The sequence below is a fragment of the Eschrichtius robustus genome, chromosome 15 (genome assembly GCF_028021215.1).
Source record: "Eschrichtius robustus isolate mEscRob2 chromosome 15, mEscRob2.pri, whole genome shotgun sequence".
Classification (NCBI taxonomy): Eukaryota; Metazoa; Chordata; class Mammalia; order Artiodactyla; family Eschrichtiidae; genus Eschrichtius; species Eschrichtius robustus.
In genome coordinates, this window is record NC_090838.1 from 82,019,626 (window position 1) to 82,042,989 (window position 23,364).

The 23,364-nt window shown below is 37.8% G+C and overlaps 1 protein-coding gene across 2 annotated transcripts in view; it reads right to left on the minus strand.

Annotated features, from left to right (window-relative positions):
• Window positions 1–23,364, minus strand: part of LOC137777301 (E3 ubiquitin-protein ligase RNF103) — a 119,206-nt gene that overhangs the window by 47,645 nt on the left and 48,197 nt on the right. Inside the window, exon 1 of one of the 2 annotated variants that reach the window (XM_068564100.1) lies at window positions 19,844–20,047. The exons of the other annotated variant lie outside the window; for it this stretch is intronic. Within the exon in view, the coding sequence (XP_068420201.1) occupies window positions 19,844–20,047 (204 nt within the window). Of the gene's footprint in view, window positions 1–19,843; window positions 20,048–23,364 lie in introns of those variants that run through there. 2 annotated transcript variants of the gene reach the window in all.

Consider the following 23,364-nt stretch of genomic DNA (forward strand, 5'->3'; position numbering starts at 1 on the left):
GAATCTTTAGCATATTCTATCTGTGGAATCATGTTATCTGCAAATTAATAGGTTTACTTCTTATCAGTGTGGGTGTTTTTTATTTCTTGCTCTTGCTCAATTGCTCTGGCTAGGACTTCTAATGCAATATTGATTAGTAGCAGCACAATCTGGTGTCTTTGTCTTGTTCCTGATCTTAGGGAAAAAGCTTTCAGTCTTTCACAATTTATAATGTATAATGAAGTATAAGGTTAGCTGTAGATTTTCATAAATGCCCTTTATCATGTTAGGGAAGTTCCCTTCTATTTCTAGTTTGCTGAGTGTTTTTATCATAAAAAGTATTTACATATTTTTGTTGCAAGTATAATTATTTCAAGCATAGAAGTATTACATTAGGAGAAATATATGGGAGAAAGTGGAATAGAAAAAAAATAGAGATTCTCATTCAAAGAGAAAAAAATAATGAAAAATGTCTGACTGTAAATAAGAACTTGTGCATGTATGTTTTAAATGAACATTGATAGGTATCGAATCACTGTGATACTTTTAGAAGTGTCATAACAATTCTATTCAAACACAACAACATTTACTATATACAAAAAATCATACCATTTGCAACTGTTTAAACTCATGATAAAAATATAAAATACTGATTTACAAATGTCCAAGGGGAACACAGGTACCCAAAATTACTGTAGGTGATACATCCAGAAATATGAAGACACTGTTATAATCTAACCAGAACTTTCAGAAAGAGCAGGAAAGAAAATTCAACATTCAAACAGTCAAATGTTTACTGAGCACCCACTACCACCTGTTCAATGTGCTAGGCACCACTCAATGTGCTAGTGATACAGCAGGAGACAAAATAAAGACTTATGAACTTACATTCTAATGAGGAAAAACAGACAATAAGCAAATAAACATGTAAATGTATACTAGGTCAGAAAATTAGTGCTAGGGAGAAAAATAAATCAAGGAAGTAGGACAAGGGGAGTTGGGAAAGGATTACTTTATACATGGAGATGAAAGAAAGTTCAATGGCTGAGATGACTTTTGAGCAGAGACCTGAAGACGCCTGCAAGGGAACAATGTGACTATCCACTATCCGGATGGGGGAGGGGCTATGGCATTTTACTCTGTGTAAGAACAAAAGCCACTAAAAGACCTAGGCAAAAGAGTGTCCTTCAATACAGACTAAGGAATGGGGGTACAAGACCAGGTTTGATTAAATAATTTTTTTAAATTAATTAATTAATTTATCTTTGGCTGCACTGGGTCTTCGCTGCTGAGCACGGACTTTCTCTAGTTGAGGTGAGCGGGGGCTACTCTTCGTTGTGGTGCGCAGGTTTCTCACTGTGGTGGCTTCTCTTGTTGCGGATCATGGGCTCTAGGTGTGCGGGCTTCAGTAGTTGTGGCACGTGGGCTCTAGAGCACAGGCTCAGTAGTTGTGGTACACGGGTTTAGCTGCTCCACGGCATGTGGAATCTTCCCGGACCAGGGCTCGAATCCATGTCCCCCGCATTGGCAGGCGGATTCTTAACCACTGAGCCACCAGGGAAGTCCCTGATTAAATAATTTTTGTTTGAACTAGCAACTTTGATAAGTAAAACTATTTCAATTCAGGTTTATAGAAAGAATATTTATCATCTATTACACATAAGGAATCATATAAGGCAGTGAATTACTCCTAATCCTGTATATGATACAGCTAAATCAGTTTAATTTTTTTTTCATGGATCAAAATACTGATTAGCTCCCATTATTTCTGCTTTCAATTGGTCATCTTTGATGATAGCCAATCTACTGGAAGCAATTCAAACTTCAGCAGTTACTGGAATTCCAGGAACAATGCCTAGTATAAATTTCACAATGCAAATTTAAACCTGAAAATGAGGCAGAATGAACAACTGCAGTGGTTTTTAAGCTTGTTTTTAGTAGCAGAATCCTTCAAATAAATGTAACATGGAACTCCACAGATACAAAAAAGATTATGATAATATACATTTATCACGTAGGTTCAGGTTCAAAACTTTTACTAATATAAAGCAAATAAATGAGAATACTCTGTCCCGATTAAAGATAAAACTTTAAATTAGTTCTTACGATGTTATACCAACTTCAGCATCCAGTGTCTTCCATATTGTTTTACATGTCTAGTATTGAAAAATTCTAATTCAAAGAGATTAAGAAACTATTTTATTACATCTGTTTACCATTACAGTTACTTAACAATTTGCCTTTTAATTTAAGGCTGTCCATTGTTTAAACGAATCTAGAAGCTTAAAAGCAAAGTCATTTAAAAATGGTTGTTTCAAAATTTATTATTACATTATATAACTGCTCATGTTCATTAAGGGGTGAACATTCAATTTAAGACAATAAATGGCAACAGTGAAATGACTTTTGTAAAAACGCACTGCTGCACTGTTTGCAGTAGCAAAAGTCTAGAAATTACCTAAATGTATATCAACAGAAGACCAGTTAAACACATTAGAGAATTTCCATAAGTGAACAGTATATTCTAATTAAAGAGAGAAAGGCAATGCACTGAGGACTACCCATGGAATTAATTCTCAAAATATAAATGAAAATAGCAAGGTAAAGAATGTGTACAGTATAATATTACATATGTTAAAGGGAGAGAAAGAGGGAAGAGAGGGAGAGGCTAAAGGAGAGAAGGAAGGAGCAGGAAAGGGGAGGAAGAGAGGGAGGTGAAAAAAAGGGAGATATATAAACATGTCTCTATATATTCATATATTACAGAATATCGACAGAAAAATCCAAAGGAAATTAGGCTGCCTTCAAAGATAGAAACTGAATTAATTTGTGAACAGGAGTGAAAGGGAGATTTACTTTTTCCTGTAATTTAGGATACACTTTGCTGCCTTTTGAATTTTATAATATGTGCAAATATAACCTATTTCAAGAAATACTTTTTAAAAAGATAACATAAAAAAGTATTATGAAAAAAATCCAGGTTCAGAAGCTGCTTTAAATCATCCCAGTTTGGAATAAATACTTTAAAATTCTACCTTGTAATATTAGAATATTCATTAAGGCTATTTTTAAAAAATTGTTTTAGATGCCACACAGCGTTCTCTGTTAGACAATTACCCAAAACTTTAAAATAGTTCAATGTGAACCCAAATTTTGTTTCACTTTCATAAGTGACAACCAGCAGTTTCTAAAATTAAAAAGTTCAAAAAAGTAAATTGTATGACAAATGATGATAATTGAAGACTAAAGTCAACCTGTCTTCATTATAGAGAAAAATAGTAATTAATTTACCTACTTTTATTTCCAAACCAGAATAACAAGTTTTCTGACTTAGTGCAAAATGTATTTTCATCTCTGTAAAAAGACTTCAATGTTACAAGTAATACACTTCATTGTGAAGGATCACTGTATATCATATATGGGGTAGCAGCTCAGGAAAATGAGAGCAAGAAAGAGAAATGTGCAAATGATACGACACAGAGAAGAATATAATACGCACTTAGTGAGAAAATAAAGATTCAAACAAAGACATTAAAGAAAGGTTTAATCTAAGGGGGGATAATTTCAAAAAGATTTGGAGAGTTCCATCTCTGCCTAGATATAGAAAGCTGAGAAGACTCTCAAGATGGTAAGACAAAGCTGAATGAACTACAAAATAACTTTTCCTGAACCTGTTGAAAAGGTCACAAGGCAACAGTGCAGCATGAAATCTAAAGAAAGGCACTTCTAAGAAAAGAGGGAACACCAGCACTGAATCATCTGTGGCATAGCCTGGGATGGCAGGCACCTTACAAACAACTGAAGAAAATTCAGTTAAATTTCTAAATAAATTGATTAAGTCCAAGTGTGGGTTAGTGGACAGCAAAGAACCTCAGGAGCCACAAGTACAATGGGAGTTCACATCAACTTTCAGGTTCTTCAAATGGAAATGGCATAAAAATGCTGAAACGTACACAAAGAACGCCTTCATTGGCTCACAAAACTTGACACAGCTGAAGAAAGAATCAACAAACTTGAAGAAAAGTCAATAGAAGTTACCCAAACTAAAAAATAAAGAATAAAATAAAGCAAAGTATCCAAGAGCTATGAGATAATAACAAATGGTCTAATACATGTGTAATTGGTATCCCAGCAGGAAATGAGAGAAGAAAGCATAAGTATTTCAGGAAATTATGGCTGAAAAATTTCCAAAAATAATGAAAAATATCAAACCACAGATGCAGGAAGCTCAGAGAATCCCAAACAAGGTAAATATCAAAAACAAAACAAAACAAAAATACAATGTAACACCACACAACACACCTAAACACATTATATTCAAGATGCCGAAAATCAGAGATAAAATCTTAAACCCAGCTAGAGAGGAAAAAAGTATGCATTAATGACAAAGGAATGAAGATAAGAAGTACATCAAACTTCTCAAAAGAAACTATGATCAGGAGATAATAGAGAGACATCTTTAAAGTGCTGAGAGAATTTAAAAAATCCTCTCAATCCAAAATTCTATATTGGTGAAAATATCATTCAAAGTGAAGACAACTTCCAGATTCAGCTCTGATATATACAGATTGGAAGTCATAACTCCCATTCATAAAACAAGGAAAAAAACCAACAACTTTTCTTTGATTCAACAGAAAACCAAGGTTATAGGGCAAACTGCCATCCTGCAATGTGGAGAGAGAGGTGAATACAGAGAGTAACAGTTGAGATATGCTTACCTGGACCACTGGAAGGAACATTTAAATGGTAATTTTGACTAATTGCTGGTAGATGACTGTAGACTACCATGAGAATGAAACTCCTAGGGCCCCCAAAACTTTCATGGGCTTTACCTCCAAGAACCGTAGAAGTTTCTCATGGTGAAAAAGCAAGAAAGATACCCTTGTTTCTCTGGCAGGGAGAAAAGAAAAGTAACCATTCTGAATATTCACACAGTGTTGTTCTTTATAACAAAGGCCTATTCTCCAGTAAAACAATCCTTACTAGAGCCTTATCTCACCCTGGAGAAGGGCGTTTATCTGACATTATCTGCTTTCTCCTAGTCTTCCTATGTCACTGGGAGTGGGCAGGAAGCTAAGAAACACTTGTGAACTCCACGTCCAGGGACACAGGCCACTAAAACACTGAGTTTTAATAAGATTATAGAATGCTTCCAGTCGCCCACACCTTACCACCACACCAACAGGGCTCCAGTATAACAATGCATTAGAGATAAAAGAGACGCAAGATGCATGCCCTATCTAAAGAGGAGTTTTTGTGGATGCCCAAGATAACAAGAGAAATAAAAACAAGGACAGTAGAGGAACTTTAAGCCTCTGGCACCTATAGCCACAGCAAACATTAACATAGCCAAACCCCTAGCCTGATCACCACAAAACCTCATACTGAAGACCTATTTACCTCATTTCCTATTACCCCACACATCATGTCCAGTTTTCAACAAAAAATTACAAAGCATTCTAAAAGACAAGAAACAGCATAGTCTGAAGAGACAAAGTAAGCATCAGAACCAGATTTAAATATGACATAGATATTGACATTTTCTGGCTCTTGTGGGAAAAGTAAACATTACCCAAGAAGAGACAGGTAAATGTAAGCACAAAGATGGAACCATTAAGGATCAAAAAGAAATGCTAGAAATATAAGACACGTTAATATTATAACAGAAATGAAGACTGCATTTGACGAGTTCATCAGTACATAAGACAAAGCCAAGGAATAGATCAGTGAATCTGAACCAGTGAATAGAAACTTGCAAAACTGAAATGCAATAGGAAAAAGAATGAAAACAAACAGAAGAGGACATCTAAGAACAGTGGACAATTTCAAAAGATGTAACATACACATAATTGAATACCAGAGGGAGAAAAAAAGAGAAAACAGTACAGAAAAAATATGAAATAATAACGGCTGAGAACTTTCCAAAATTAATGACAGACCCCAAACCATGGATAAAGGAAGCAAAGAGAAGACAAAGTAGGATAAGAATCCAAAAAATGACAACTAGTTATCTCATTTCAAAATGGGGAACACAAGAGCAAAGAGAAAATTTTGAAAGACAGAGAAAAAACATACCTCACCTACAGGGGAACAAAGATAAGAATTACAAAAGACTCCCTTGTTAGAAACTATGGAAACAAGAAGAGAGTGGAGTGAGATGAAGTGTTGGAGAAAAAATCATCAACCTAGAATTCTACATCCAGCAAAATTATCTTTCAAAAGAGAAGAAGTAAAGACTTTATCAGACAAACAAAAATTGAGGGAATTCATCACAGCAAATCTAGATTACCAGAAATGTGTTTTAAAAGTTCTTCAGGGAGAAGCAAAATTACACAGGTCAGAAACTGGGACATATATAAAGAAAGAATATTAGGGAAAGGATAAATGAAGACAAAATCTTTTTTCTTATTCTTAACTTTTTTTTTTTTTTTTGCCTGTGTGGCGTAGCTTGCGGGCTATTAGTTCCCCAGCCAGGTATTGAACCCATGCCCCAGCAGTGAAAGCACTGAGTCCTAACCACTGGACCGCCAGGGAATTTCCTGTTCTTAAAGTAATAATGGTAACAGTATATTGGGTGAAAATAGAATATGGATAACTGAAATGAATGAGAGCAATGTCATAATGGACAGAATACACTGTTAAAAGGTATCTGGGGCTTCCCTGGTGGCGCAGTGGTTGAGAATCTGCCTGCCAATGCAGGGGACACGGGTTCGAGCCCTGGTCTGGGAAGATCCCACATGCCGCGGAGCAACTGGGCCCGTGAGCCACAATTACTGAGCCTGTGCGTCTGGAGCCTGTGCTCCGCAACAAGAGGGGCCGCGATAGTGAGAGGCCCGCGCACCGCAATGAAGACTGGCCCCCACTTGCCACAAGTAGAGAAAGCCCTCGCGCAGAAACAAAGACCCAACACAGCCATACATAAATAAATAAATAAATCAAAGACTTTCTATTTCACTAAAAAAAAAAAGGTATCTGCATTACATGTGAAACAGTATGATGGCATTTGAAGTTAACTTAATTACAAATGTATATTTCAAAATCTGGGACAATCACTAAAAACTTTTTAAAAACACATAATTGAAACGCTAATAGATGAGATTAAATGAATCATATGAAAGGTTCAGTGAAAACCAGACAGGGGAAAGCAAGAAAGCGAGAGAGAGAGAGAGAGAGAAAGAAAGAAAGAGTCAACTATACATTGCTTACAAGACTAAGGTTAAAAGTAAATATAAAGACTAACATTAAAAGTAAAAGGAAGGGGAAATATACCATGCAAACCCTAATCAAAACCAAGCTCTCTCCTATCTCACACACTATATAGAAATTAACTCTACATTAGTCAAAGACCTAGATATAGGAGCTAAAACTATAAAACTCAGAAGAAAATACAGGGATAAATCATCATAACTTTGGATTTATATTAGAAACATCCCAAAAGCATGAGCAAAAAAGAAAATACATATATTGAACTTCATCAAAATTAAAAAGTGTGCATCAAAGAATATTATCAGAAAAATAATAAGATCACCTACAGAATGGCAGAAAACATTTGCAAATTATATACCTGATAAGGGTCTTCTAACATTATAATGAATTCGTACAACTCAATAACAAAAAGACAACCTAATTAAAAAACAGGCAAAGGGCATAAACAGACATTTCTCTGAAGGAGATATACAAATGGCCAAAAAGCACATGAAAAGATATTCAACTTCATTTGTCATTAAGGGAATGTAAATAAAAACCACAATATACCACTTCACATAGAGCATATTGACTATAATAACAGAATTGGCTAGAATCAAAAATATAAGTGTTAGCAAGGAGAGAAATAGGAACACTTGTACATTGCTGGTGGGAAGGTAAAATGGTGAAGCCACCGTGAAAAACAGTTATGGAGTTCCTCAAAAAGGTAAATAAATTCTACTCCTAGGTATATACCCAAAAGAATTGAAAATAGGTACTCAAAAAATATTCATATGAGAATGTTCATAACAGCACTATTCACAACAGTCAAAAGGTTGAAACAACTCAAATGTCTATCACTGGATGAATGCATGAGTTGTGAGATATGCATGCAATGAAATATCATTCAGCCATAAAAAGGAAGTACTAGCTACATCATGGATGAACCTGGAAAACACTGTAGTAAATGAAAGAAGCCAGACATAAAAGGCCCATATATTGTATGATTCCACTTATAAGAAATTAGAATAGAAAAGCAGATTGGTAGTCACCAGATGCTGGAGGGAGATTAGAATGGGCAGTAACTGCTTAGAGGGTACGGGGTTTTATTTTAGAGTGATGAAAATGTTTTGGAACTAGATAGAGGTGGTGGTTGCAATGTTATGAATGTACCAAATGCCACTGAATTGTTCAGGGTAAAATGGTTCATTTTATGTTATGTAAATTTCACATCAATGAAAATAAAGAAGTAAAGGAAGAAAAAAGAGAGGGAGTGTGGGAGAAAGAAAGGAAGGAAGAAAGGGAGGGTAGCTGTATTAAGACAAAGCAGACTTCAGAACAAAAAAACTTATCAGAGCAACAGAGGCATTAAGTAAGGATTCAATAAGAAAACAAAACAATCCTTAGTGTGCATGCACCTAAAAACAGAGCATCAAAATATATGAGGCAAAAATTGATAGACTTGAAAGGGGAAATGGACAAATCCATGTTATAGCTGGAGAATTCAAAACCTCCCTTGAGATAATCGACAAATGGAACAGAGAGGAAATCAGTAAGGATATAGCTGACCTGAACAGAACTATCAGTCAACTTGATCTAATTAACATTTACAGAATACTCTGTCCAACAACAGAATACAGATTTCTCAAGCTCACATGGAAACACTCCTCAAGACAGACCACTTTCTGGGCCATAACACACACAGTCTAACAAATTTTTAAAAAATAGAAATCATACAAAGTGTGTTCTGAGACCACAATGGAATGAAGCTAGAAATCAGTAACAGAAAAATAGCTAGAAAATCCCCAAATTTTGGAGATTAAACAACACACATCTAAGTAACACATGGGTCAAAGAAAAAGTCTCAAGATAAATCTAAAATCATTTTGAATTAAATTAAAGTGGAAATAAATACAACTTATGAAAATGTGTAGGGTGCAGCAAAAGCATTGGGAAGTTAATTTATAGCATTAAATGCATATATTAGGAGAGAGCTAAACATCAATAATCTAAGATTCCACCTTAGGAAACTAAAGAAAGAAGACAAATTTAAGCATCAAGCAAGCAGAAGAAAAGAAATAATAAAAATTACAGAATCAATGAAATTGAAAAGAGGAAAGTACAATAATAGAAAATCAATGAAACCAAAATCTGGCTCTTTAAACAGATCAATAAAATAGATAAGCCTTTAGCCAGGATAACAGAGAAAAAAAGAGAGAAGACAAGTTTACCAATATCAGAAATGCGAAAGGGGTCATCACTATTGATTCCATGGAGAATAAAAAGACAATAAAGGAATATTATGAACAATTCTATGCTCACAAACTTGGTAAATTAGATGAAAGGGACCGATTACTTGAAAGTCTACTAAAACTCACACAAGGAGTAGATTATCTGAATAGGTCTATTATTATTAAAGCAATTGAATCGGTAGTTAATAACTTCCCAACAAAGGAAGTATCAGGCCCAGATGGTTTCACTGGTGAATTCTACCAAAGATTTAAGGAAGAAACGATAACAATTCTCTACAAAATCTTCAAGGAAATATAAGAGTGAATATTTAACTCATTCTATGAGGCCAGCATTATCCTAATAACAAAACCAGATAAAGACATTACAAGAAAAGAAAACTACAGACCAGTATTTCTCATGAATGCAAAAATCCTCAACAAAACGTTAGCAAATTGAATGTAAAATTACATAAAAAGAATTATAAACCACAACCAGGTGTGATTTATTCCAGGTATGCAAGGCTGGTTCAACATTCAAAAATCAGTCACCGTAATCCACCACACATCAATAGGCTAAATAAGAAAAATCATATGAATTGACACAGGAAAACCATTCTCCTATACTCACAATAAAAACTTTCCACAAACCTGAATAAAAGGAAAATTCCTCAATTTAATTTAAAAAAAAAATTGCAACCCCACCCTCACCCCAAACTATAGCTAACATCATAATTAATGGCAAGAAATTAGAAGCTTTCCTCCTAAGATAAGGAACAAGGCAAGGATATCATCTCTCTCTACTCCTATTCAACAGTGTAATGAAGCCCTAGCTAGTACGATAAGAAAAGAAAAGGTAAACAAATTTGGGACAAAACAATTAAACTGATATATATATATATATATATATACATATATATATATATTTATTTATTTATTTATTTTTATATTTATATATATTTGTTGTTGATTCTTTGGAATGGATATAAAAAAATCTCCAAGAACTCCAAGAATTAACAAGCAAATATAGCAAGGTCGTAGGACAGAAGATTAATATACAAAAGTTAACTGCTTTCCAATACACAAGTAACGAACAATTGGAATCCGAAATTTTAAAAACATTTACCATAGCACCAAACAAAACAATAAAACACTTGGGTAAAAATCTAACAATATGTATAGGATGTACATGTAGAAAACTACAAAACGTTAATGAAAGAAATCACAGACATATAAATAAATGGAGAGATAGTCCATGTTCATGGATTGGAAGACTAAACACTAATGTATCAGTTCTTCCCAACTTCATCTGTAGATTCAATGCAATCCCAATCAAAATCACCAGAACCTATTCTGTAGATATCAACAAACTGATTTTAAAGTTTATATGGAAAGGCAAAAATGCCCTGGAGTAGCCAAGACAACTGTGAAGAAAAACAATGCTGGAGGATTCCCCATTACCCAACTTTAAGATTTAATATAAAGCTACAGTATTCAAGAGAGAGTAGCTGGCCAAAGAATAGACACATAGATCAACAGACCAGAATAATTAGACCCACACAAATATGCTCAACTGATGATATAACAAATAGATATTTTTTCTCACAATTGAAAGAAACTAGTTTTTAAATGCCCTAAATTCAAATCTTCCAATAATGCTGATTAAGCTCAATCTCCATTTTATTAACGTCCAAAATGCTAAATTCTACTTTGTTTATACTTGGTGAATTATATCTATGATTAGAACCCTGAGGCATGAATTGGAGCAATTTAATAACTAAGTAAAAGGTGGCAACTAGCCGACAGAACAACTTCACACGACCACCAGAAAATCTTGCTTTCCCCAAATGTTAGCAAGAGTCAGAAAAATAAAGAACATATTTTCTGAACTTGGTCTTCATGTCTCAGCTTAAATGTTACTTTGGGAGGCCTTCCGTGACTCCTGGGATAAGTTAAACCCACCTGCAGTATAATTAGGCAGAACCCTATACCTCCTCTCTTTTGTAAACATTACGTTAATTATATTAAACTAACATAATTATATATAACTAATATACTGATATTAATGTGTATACACATTATAGACTGTATGGCTCCAGCAGGTCAAAGACCTTTTCTTATTCACTAACCCCTTGTGCCCCTGGCACAAAGCAAATGCTCAATAATTATCTGTTGAATTTAACTGCATAAAATATGTGTTGTGAAGAAGAAGCATAAAATTTCAGTCATTAGAAACACTTACCAAAAAGCTATGTTTTTAAATGTCAAAGAGAAAAGGGTTCATAAAACTGGTCAAAATTTTTTCTTTAACTTATAAAATCGAAAGGGATTTTGTGAAAGAAAAAATTCCTAAGAGAAATGGGAATAACCAAAATTATCCAGCCATGACCCAGATCAGTAGTTCTCAACCTCACTCCACACAGAAGTTACCTGAGACATTTAAGCAATACCAATTTAATTGGGCTAGTAATAGAGCCCAAATGATAGGTAGTACTTAAAATTTCTTCAGGTGAATCTAATGTTCTGTTAGGGTAAAATACAGTCCAGTACAAAGAGCTCAAGAAACTGTCTCAAACAAGTCTCACAACTGGAAAGATCACTACAATAAACAAGAAAATGAAAACTGATAAAATGGAAAATTAACAAACCTTTATTTAGTACCAATAGGGTTTTAGTAATAAACAAAAAGCGTTTATAATTGATAAGTTAAGCAGAACATAAGCAAGGAGTACAGTATAAAGAAAAATCAAATTGTAAATCAGACAGTATGCTGTGAAAACCATAAGAACGCTACAGAGAATTTCACACTATCAAGATATATACTTTATTCAAATTCATTCATAGAGTCTACTACATGTCAGGCCAACTAGGCACAGGAAACTAAAACAAATAAGAGTGTGTTTTCTATAAACAGTGTGGAAACAAATGGTAAGCCAAACAGAAAACAAAACGATTGAATCCCTGTTCTCATCCTTCATTGAAATTAATTAAGTGGATTGAAGACTTAAATGCAGAATGCAAAACTATGTTACTTTAAGAAGACAGTATAGGAGAATACCTTTATGATTTCAGATTAGGAAAGGATTTCTTCCTTTTTTTTTTCTTTTTAGGGAAAGATTTCTTTAACAAGCCCCCAAAATTAATAAGCATAAAGGAACAGACTGATATTCTTATCTACACTGAAATTAAGAATTTTTACTCATCATAAGATACCATTTAAAGGAAGGAAAAAGTTCAGAAAATTGGAGAAGCTATTTGTAACCACATAAATGGGAACAAAAGCATTTATAAAGCCTTGGTATCCAGAATATATAAAGACCTGTATCCAGGATACATAAAGATTTCCTATGAATCAATGCCTTTTTTTTTGAATTCTGAACTTTGTATGTGAAAACCCACAGTATGAACGTGTCTCTGCATGATGTTATCTTCTTCCACAGAAGACCTAATTTGCTTCAGGCAAACATCTAGCTTAAGAACACTGACAACTGGTTATTAATTAAGCTTAATAAATCCAATCAGGGATAGGGATGATTTGACACTGGACTTCAGTCTTTGTAAAGGCTGGTTTATTTCCAGCTCACTGTTACCACTAAGGTGTATCCTTTCAGAGTTCTAACCAAAAGTCTTGGGGACTTAACTGAGTCCCTCATCCTTGGTGTGCCCTGAACTCCAATTTTTGAACCCCCTAACCAAAGGATGTCAAAATCTCTCCTCAAATTCTCAGTTTCTCAACCCTGCATGAGGAATTAGAGGATCTCTTTAGGGGGAAAAACTGGTCCCAAATGATTGGGCTCATGTAATTGAGCTTCCCACTTCTCTCAGATCTTGATTTTGCAATTCTTCACTACCTTGGTAGTTTTCAGTAATTTCAAATAGTTATACTTTTAATCTAGCTCTTCTAGTTATTTTCAGCAGGAGGGTTGGCTCAAAAAACCTAGTCTCTAATCACCTTCATGATTTTTTTTTTTATTTTTATTTATGGCTGTGCTGGGTCTTCGTTTCTGTGCGAGGGCTTTCTCCAGTTACGGCAAGTGGGGGCCACTCTTCATCACGGTGCGTGGGCCTCTCACTATCGCAGCCTCTCTTGTTGCGGAGCACAAGCTCCAGACGCACAGGCTCAGTAACTGCGGCTCACGGGCCTAGTTGCTCCGTGGCATGTGGGATCTTCCCAGACCAGGGCTTGAACCCGTGTCCCCTGCATCGGCAGGCAGACTCTCAACCACCGCGCCACCAGGGAAGCCCCCATGATTTTTTAAAGAATATATTTCTTTCTTCTAATTAAAAGGCCTAGAAGCAAGAACACTCCAGTAGTAATAAGCACCACGAGCACCTAAATTTTGGTTTCTAAATACCATTCCCACAAAAGAAACTTGTACTCCTTGGAGAAATGGTTGATTCCACGTATCAGGGTGGGATATACAAATCACACTGCTATAGACAGAATGTTTGTATCCTCCCAATTCCGATGTTGAAATAGTCGTCAATGTGATGGTATCTGGAGGTGGGGCCTTTGGGAAGTGATTAGGTCATGATGGCAAAGCCCTCATGAAATGAGTTTAGTGCCTTATAATAGAGACTCCAGAAAGCTTGATCCCCCTTTCTGCCCATGTGAGGGCACAGTGAAAAAATGGTCATCTATGAACTAGGAATCAGGTCATCATCAGACACTGAATCTGAGGGTTCCTTGATCTTGGACTTCTCAGCCTCCAGTACTGTGAGAAATAAATTTCTACTGTGTATAAGCTACCCAGTCTGTGGCATTTTGTTATAACAGCCCAAATGGACTAAAACAGATATATAGTTAAAAGTAAGTTCCCCTCCCACTTTTGACCCGCAGCTACCTAGCTCCTCTCCCTGAAGGTGATGTCTGTAAACTAGGACTTTGGGTATCCTTCAAGATTTAAAACATACATAAAACTAGAAATTAGCCAAAAGCAACAAATCTAAGTGAACTTAGGTCAAAAATTGCCTACTCTGATCACTGTCAGATGGATATAGAGAAGATGGTCAATTAGAGTATCTTCAAATGTGTAAGCAGTTTCTCTCACCATCTCTACTTCTATTCATGAAGCAAATATTTGATAGACACCTTACTCTTATTAAGGGAGTTCAACACTATGCTGCAAAGTAGATAAGAAAAACGCGATCCTTGCTCTTAAGAAGCTTACAATTTTGCTGAGGACACGAAGTAAAAAAGAAAGTATTCTTCCAGGATAACACTTTTTCTAATGTCTTCCCTGATCCCCTGAATTCTGTCTAAAACCACGCTCTGTGGTTCCTTCCTCTCCATCACCATCCTGTCAAAAATCTGCTCTTTTCCTGAATTCTCTCAATTTCAGTTCATGACACCAACACTGAGTGGGATGATGGATTTGATGGCGGTGAGGTTAAACAGAAACCTAAGAATCATCTTTGCACTTTCATCCCACATCCAGCAGATAAGCAAATTCTGACTATATATCCTAAATATTTCTAAAACTCCTCCTATCCTTTCTACCCCCATTTTTGCTCTCAGTTAAGACCAGCATCATCTCTCATCTGGGCCACTTAATTGCTCCATACCTAAGTCTCTTCCCTCCAATTCTTGCTCCAAACCACTATTCTGAATGCTCCCCATCCTTAGTAGGCATGATACATACGCCTTCATTAATCTGCCCTCTACCTACCTCTCCAATTTAACACCTTACCACTGCCATCACTCCTCCTGCATCCCACTCAGATATAACCTTATTTCATCCTTCAACCATTCTAAACTTTTTTCTGGTTCCCCCAACCTACATTCCACACTTCTATACATTGCATCTGCAGCTTATTTTGCTTGGAATGCCTCTTCTTTCCCAGTCCTATACCAATCCATCCACCTGGCTAATGCCTCTTATGACAAGACCCAGATAACCTCCATGACCAGGTCCTCTTCCCTACTCTGAACAGTAAGTTACTCCCCCCACACACTGTGACATCATAGATCTTGTACATACTTATATTATTGCTCTTATTTACCCTAAAATATAAGCATTTGTTCACATGTCAGCCTCCCCCAAAACTTGGTATTCTTTGAAGTTGTCCTCCAGTGTCTTATTTTTGCAAACCTATGTCAACCCAATACACACTAAAATATCTCAATAAACGTTTGTTGTATGAACTAAGTGAATGAAGCCTTCTCTTTTCCCCCATCTCCCTTTCTCATTTTCTTCCCCCTTCGGATAGCAACCCACAACCATGTGTCATGACTCAGTCTATGGATATAACTTACTTACATGATTTCAGAATTCTGATGCCATAAAAGGTGACTACATGTTCTACCCAAAGGCTAAATTAGCAAAGTCCCTAAGTAAGGACAGCACAATTTTCCAGCAGAACCTCAGGTCCAAGAGAAGACTCTCTTTCGAGCATAATCTCATGTCCTCTTGATTCCCATCCTAAGACAGTCTCAGTTTCTAAATGGATTACAAGGCTCATCCTCAGCAGGCCCAATCCAGTCTTAAGTTGGACACTTTAAGATAGAACAAGTTTCACCACTAAGATGTCTCCATCAAAGTATCTGAGATAGCTGGGGGCAAAGACTTTAGTCTGTAAAGCCCCTTATACAGCTAATGTTTCCCTGGAATATCCCTTGAAACACTGCTCATCTTAATACAAGTTGACTTGAAACCTCACTTAATCTTATTCTGATACTCATTCATCACTCAATATTTATCTAGCACGTACTCTGTGCTGCATACTTTACCAAAGCTCTGGTGTCATCACCCATAACATAAATATGTATATGTGATGTGACCTGACTTGCCTGACCTGACTTGTCACCACAGCCTAAATGACAATGATGATGGTGTGGCATGGCTGCACCTGGCCCCTGCTTATTCTGTGCTGGGACCTCATCTACCACTCCCCAGTGGAAGGCATACTGTAAATTGATCCTAATTCAAGAGTTGCCCAGCTGACTCTACAGCATTTAGTCAGTTCTCTTTTTCCTCTAACTCTTCTCTCTCTGCCAACATTATCTTGGATTTTGGCTTGTTTTTTAAGTTTCCATTACTTAGCTTCTTTTATAAAGTTGAATTTTAAATTTTTCTCCTTCTCCCTCTCAAAAAAATGCCAAACTAAAACTAAAATGTCAGACATTACTTGTCTTCTTATTCATATATTGGTTCTCAATACTTCACCTGTGCTTCCACAGCTCTACGGAGAAAAAAGTATTTCTCATTCCTGCTTTATTGGCACTTTCTGGAATTACAAATTCAATGCTAAATAATTGTGGCAGGTGACAAAACAATTTCCTCATAAATCACAAGGTATAAAGAGCTTGGTAGAAACTGAATGTAAAGCAAACAGAGACACTCTTCTGACAAATTAGAACAAGGTATAATTAGAACTCAAAGGATAGCTTGGAGTACTGTGAAGAGGAACTTGAAGAAAATCTTGGGCAGGGTATCTCCAGTACCAGTTAAAGTAAATAATCTAACACTAAAATTCCTACTGAAGAGTCAAGAACCTGGACTTCCCAGGTGGTCCAGTGGCTAAGACTCCACACTCCCAATGCAGGGGGCCTGGGTTTGATCCTTGGTCAGGGAACTAGATCCCACATGCATGCCCCAACTAAGATCCCTCGTGCTGCAACCAGGACCCAGCGCAACCAAATAAATAAATAAATATTTTTTAAAAAAAGGAGAGAGAGTCAAGAACCAATTCACAGGCAGGAGGTGTGTGGAAAATATGATAGTGGAGGGCTAAATCATTTCTTTTTTTTTTTTTAAATGTACAGCTTCACTCTAACATATTTTTAAGATTATTCATTTATTTATTTTTGGTTGCGTTGGGTCTTCGTTGCTGCCCACAGGCTTTCTCTAGTTGCATCAAGCAGGGGCTACTCTTCATTGTGGTGCACGGGTTTCTCACTGTGGTGGCTTCTCTTGTTGCGGAACATGGGCTCTAGGCACACTGGCTTCAGTAGTTGTGGCACGTGGGCTCAGTAGTTGTAGCTCGCAGGCTCTAGAGCGCAGGCTCAGCAGTTGTGGTGCACGGGCTTAGTTGCTCTGCAGCACAGGGGATTTTCCTGGACCAGGATCGAACCCGTGTCCCCTGCATTGGCAGGCGGATTCTTTTTATTTTTAATTTTTTAAAAATTTATTTATTTTATTTAGTTTTGGCTGCGTTGGGTCTTCGTTGCTGCACGTGGGCTTTCTCTAGTTGTGGCGAGTGGGGGCTGCTCTTCGTTGCGGTGCGCGGGCTTCTCATTGCAATGGCTTCTCTTGTTGCAGAACATAGGCTCTAGGCACGCGGGCTTCAGTAGTTGTGGCACGTGGGCTCAGTAGTTGTGGCTCGCAGTTCTAAACCACAGGCTCAGTAGTTGTGGTGCACAGGCTTAGTTGCTCCACAGCATGTGGGATCTTCCAGGACCAGGGCTCGAACCTGTGTCCCCTGCATTGGCAGGCGGATTCTTAACCACTGCACCACCAGGGAAGTCCCCCACATCATTTCTAGTCACACAAGTCTGGGGGTGATCACTCCAACCTCTGAATTCCTGTAACTATATATGTGATACCCAATCCAGACTTGTTCTTGAAATGCATATCTTACTTGCTAGACGATACGTTCTTTGGCTGTTTATTTCATCTTTATAATATCCCTCTGGCAGGCATATTTAAAAAAAACAATCTTGTGCATCAACCCTGTGATTTTCAGGTTTTAATTTACTTTCACAGGTAGGCTACCCTATTGGAAGAGTACACAATCTTCGAGCTCTTAGCAATTACATTTATCATTTAAAAGCAGTCTAAGTGCTATTCAAGTAATACATATACTAGAGATCAAATAGTAATGAGACTGTTTTCCCAGAATCTTCTCATTTTATGAATGGCAAACCTAAGACCAAACACTGAAGGTAATAATCCTTCCTAATGTCAAAAATGCACTTCTACAATAAGCATCTCAGAATACATACATGCCACAAAATGTGCATCTATATAATGCTCTACAGTTTGAAAAGTAATGTCACATACTCTTACCTCATTTAAGCTCCGCAATTTTTATTTTACCAGGGAGTGAAATTGCATAAGTTGCCTGAGGGAACTAATAATTATTGAGTGCCTACTGTTCTAGTACATTAACAAATACGATCAACATCAACACACATTTTATGTGCCAACAACCTCATGATGCATGACATTGGTTTTTAAAACAGGCCTACTAGAGCTGAACATGTGAGACCATTTATTAAATGAAAGATTTTAGGTTTGTTTCCCATTATGTGTAAGTCTGTACTGGGTGCTGTAATTCTTCTCAAACTTTAATGTGCATATTTATCACTGGAGATCTTGTCAGAGTTCAAATTATGATTCAATAGGTCTCGGGTAGGGCTCAAAATTTCTAACAAGGTGCCAGGTGATGCTGATGTTGTTGGTCTGCATTTTGAAAGCAAGGTTGGACTTCTCTGGTGGCACAGTGGTTAAGAATCTGCCTGCCAATGAGAGCAAGGTTGTAGAATATATAATTTACCCTGGGAGTTCCCTGACAGCCTAGTGGTTAGGATTCCGGGCTTTCACTGCCGTGGCCAGGGTTTGATCCCTGGTCGGGAACTAAGATCCCACGAGCAGCCTGGGGCGGCCCAAAACAAAAACACAAATTTACCCTAACTAGCACTACTAGCTAAAACTTAACGTCCTTTCATCTTCAATGACTCTTAAGTGACACTATTATCATTCCTACTTGACACCCAAGACTAAGGCTCGGAGAAATTAACTTTGCCTAGATCACAAAGCTGATGTGTGCGAAACCAGATTACAAATTTAGGCACACGGACTCTGCAGGGCACTGAACCGCTCCACAGTATCCCGACGTGATCGCAGTTGACAGGCAGATTCAGAAGTCTAAGCCAGATGCAGAGTTATCCCCTGTACCACTCTTCCGAGTGGGGTCCCTGCTATCATTGCGCGTCTGGTGTCAACAGAACGTTGGAGGGCAGGGGAAAGAGATCCAGAGCCTCCCTCTCAATACGGCGCAGTTGGTGGGGAACGGGCGGCGGGCGCCCGGACCGTCCCGCCGCGGGGACGGGGTCCTCCGGGTACCACGCTCGGAACCAGGGGAGGTCCGCCAACTGTCCGCGGGCGGGGCCTGCGCCAGGGAAAGGTTCCGGGCGGGACGTACCAACGCGCGCCGGGGAAGGGGTTCCAGAGGCAAGGCCGGCGCTGCTGCCTCCGCGCCCGGAGCCGAGGCCGAGGAAGTCTTAACCCGGCCCTCGGCTCCCTTGTGGAGTGGAATACCAGGGTTCTCTTTCGCTACAGCCGTCTCCTAAGAGACTTCCTCCGGCCCCTCAGTCGAGTGGGAGGCCCCGGAAATGGGGGCCGAGCGGCACCTGGCCAGCCGCTGAGGGGAGACTGTCCAGTCGTTTACCAACTCTATCGCGCCCCACACAAACCCACCCACTCCGGTGCGGCCGCCGTAGTCCTTACCAGCTCTTTGGGCGGCTTCTCTGGGGTTTTTCCAAACAGTCCCATGGCGAACTGAACTCGTCTCACCCCTCCCAGCTTTCCGTTCCCTGCGCCCAGGCAGGTCACGGGCAGCCGCCTGGGCGGGGCCGCTGAGAGGCTAGGAGTCGGGGCGCCAGGAGCAGGGAGCGGCCGCGGGGAGCCTTGGTGCGCATGCGCCGAACTCATGCGCAGACTCGGGTCGGCGGAGTTTTGTCAGAAACCTTGACGCGATTGCGCACTTTCTGGGAGGGGACTTGTGGACCCAGGTGTGTTCTCCCGAGGCGTAGAGGCGGTTGCTCTGAAAGATGCGAGTTTATTGACTACACCTGGTGATTACAGCTGTGCCTGCTCACCTAAACCTGTATGTTGTGGCACCGGAAATCTGTATCTCTACCCAAACGAGGTACAATACTTTTACAACCACTTTCCTAACATCTTTATCCTTCTGTCCCGTAGGCACCTCACATGCAGCGAGCCAGAAATGACCTCTTCCTCCCGGCAGACCTACTCCTCCCCTCTGTTGTCACTACCGTGACCTAGTCACTAAAACCTGGACATTATGTTTCCTGTCCCTCTTAACCAAGTCCCAACAATTGTAACTTTCCTTTTTTTTTTAAACTCCAGCCCTCCCCTTTCATCCCAAGTGTCACAGCTTCTGTTCGGGCCTTCGCCATTTCCTGCGTGAATAATTCCTACCTGCCGTGTGTGTGTGTGTGTGTGTGTGTGTGTGTGTGGTCCTGCAGTCCACATAGACCATAACCTTAATCAAATTCTCAGAGGACTCTGGGACTAAGAAGGACTAGTCGCATTTTAGCTGGGCAATCTCTGATTGAACCTACAATGGTGATCTGGTGGCTGCTGTCATTACCTCCTCTCATGATGGGAAGAGTCATTTAGTGCCTCAACCCCATACTACCATCTCTGGTGGGGATGTAAAATGGTACTACCACTCTGAAAATATTTTGGCAAATTCTTTAAATGATAAACGTACATCTATCTCATGCCATTCCACTGCCAGCTGTTTATCCAAGAGGGGGAGAAGCGTATGTTCTTACAAAGACTTGTACAGGCCTCCTTATTTGTAATTACCAAGAACTGGCAATAATCCAAATGTCTATCAACAGGTGAGTAGATAAACCAATTGTGGTAGATAATAAAAAAGAACAAACTTGATACGTGCAACAACATGGATGAATCTCAATTATGCCGAGTGAAAGAAGCCAGAAAAAAAAAAAGAGTACATTTTGTATGATTTCATTTCTATAACACTCTAGAAGATGCAAACTATAGTGACAGAAAGTAGATCAGTGGTTGCTAGGGCACAGGGCTTGGTTTTGAAAGAGGCTGGAAGGAGGGACTGCCAAGGGACATAAGGAATATTTGGGGGGGTGATGGATATTATCTTGTTTCTGGTGATGATTTCACAGATACCTACAGTGTTAAAAATTGGACACTTTAACATGGAAGCAACCTGAATGTCCATCAGCAGATCAGTGGATAAAGAAGATGCAGTGTACACACACACACACACAATGGAATATTACTCAGCCATAAAAAAGAATGAAATAATGCCATTTGTAGCAACATGGATGGACCTAGAGATTATCATACTAAGTGAAGTAAGTCAGACAGAGAAAGACAAATTATCATATGATATCATTTATATGTTGACTCTAAAAAATGATCAAATGAAATTATTTACAAAACAAAAACAGACGCACAGACAATAGAAAACAAACTCTTGGTTCCCAAAGGGGAAAGGAGGAGGAGGGATAAATTAGGAGTTTGGGATTAACAGAAACACACTACTAAATATAAAATAGATAAACAACAAGGACCTACTGTATAGCACAGGGAACTGTATTCAATATATTGTAATAACCAGTAATGGAAAAGAATCTGAAAAAGATTACATATATATATATATATATATATATATATATATATATATATATATATATATAATTGAATCACTTTGCTGTACACCTGAAACTAACACATTCTAAATCAACTATACTTCAGTAAAAATGGACACTTTAAATATGTACACTTTATGTCAACATACTTCAATAAAGTTCTTTTTAAAAAAATAGCAGTGTATGTTCACTGTAAAAAGTAAAACCTCCAAGTCACTTCCTCAGGGAAAAAGGTCTCAAACTACCTATAGTTATAATATTAAATAGTTGGTGTGAATTCTTTGTGATCTTTCCTTTGGAGAATTTTTTAAATATACTTTTACTTATTTGGGAGCATATTCTACATATTGTTTTGCAATCTTCTTTTTAAAAATTTTTTACATAGATTTTCATTGATATTAATATCTAGAGCTAAGGGATTCCAAAGCAGGAATGTACTAACATTTATTTAACCATTTCCTTATCGTATGACATTAAGTGGTTTCCAGTTTTCCCCTTTAGCAATAAATATAGACACAGTTTAAATTTTTCAAGTACTACCAATATCCTCCATACAGGTTGCACAGTTTGAACTACCAACAGTGTGTGAGAGCACCCTATTCCCTAAATCCTTGCTAACAATGAATTTAATCAATATTTTACATTTTTGCCAACTCGAGGGTATAAAATATTGTTTTAAATTTTCATTTCTCTGATTACTAGTCTAAGTGAGCATCTTTTGGTATATTTGTTGGCTATTTGAATTTCTTCTGTGAATTGCCTCTTCGTATCTTTGCCCGTTTTCCACTGAATTGTCTCCCTTTCTTCCTTCCTCCCTTTCTTTTTTTTTTTAGTGTGATGGAGCTCTCTGGAGATGAGAGATCTGTAGAAATATTTTTAAGTCCCCTTCACCATATCCCTCTTCTTTTTTTTGAGAATGAACTATAAGGCAGCAATTTTTCAGGTGGGAGGTCACTGGACTTCCAATTAGTCAACAATATTTATTAAATGCCTACTATGTGTCAGACATTCTATAGGCTGTAAGAAAACCACGATGAACAAGAAAGAACCTCATACAATCTGATGAGAAGGACAGATACTAAACAATGGCGATAAATAAAATTGAGTGAATTACCGCAAGTGTGTAAAATTCTGACTATAGGAAGAACATGGTGTTCAGTGACTCTTCCCTGAGCATATTTTGCTTTATTGTGCTTCACAGATACTGCATTTTTTTTGCAAATTGTAGGTTTGTGGCAACCTTGCATCAAGCAAGTCTATCGGCACCATTTTTCCAATGACATTTGCTCGCTTTATGTTTCTGCGTCACATTTTGGTAATTCTAGCAATATTTCAAACTTCTTCATTATTAGTATATTTGTTATGGTGATCTGTGATCAGTGATCTTTGATGTTACTATTGCAAAAATAATACAACTTGCTGAAGGCTCAGATGATGGTTAGCATTTTTTAGCAATAAAGTATTTTTGTATGTACATTTGTTTAGACATAATGCTATTGCACACTTAACAGACTACAGTATAGTGTAAACATAACTTTTATATGCACTGGAAAACCAAAAAACTCGTGTGACAAGCTTTCTTGCATT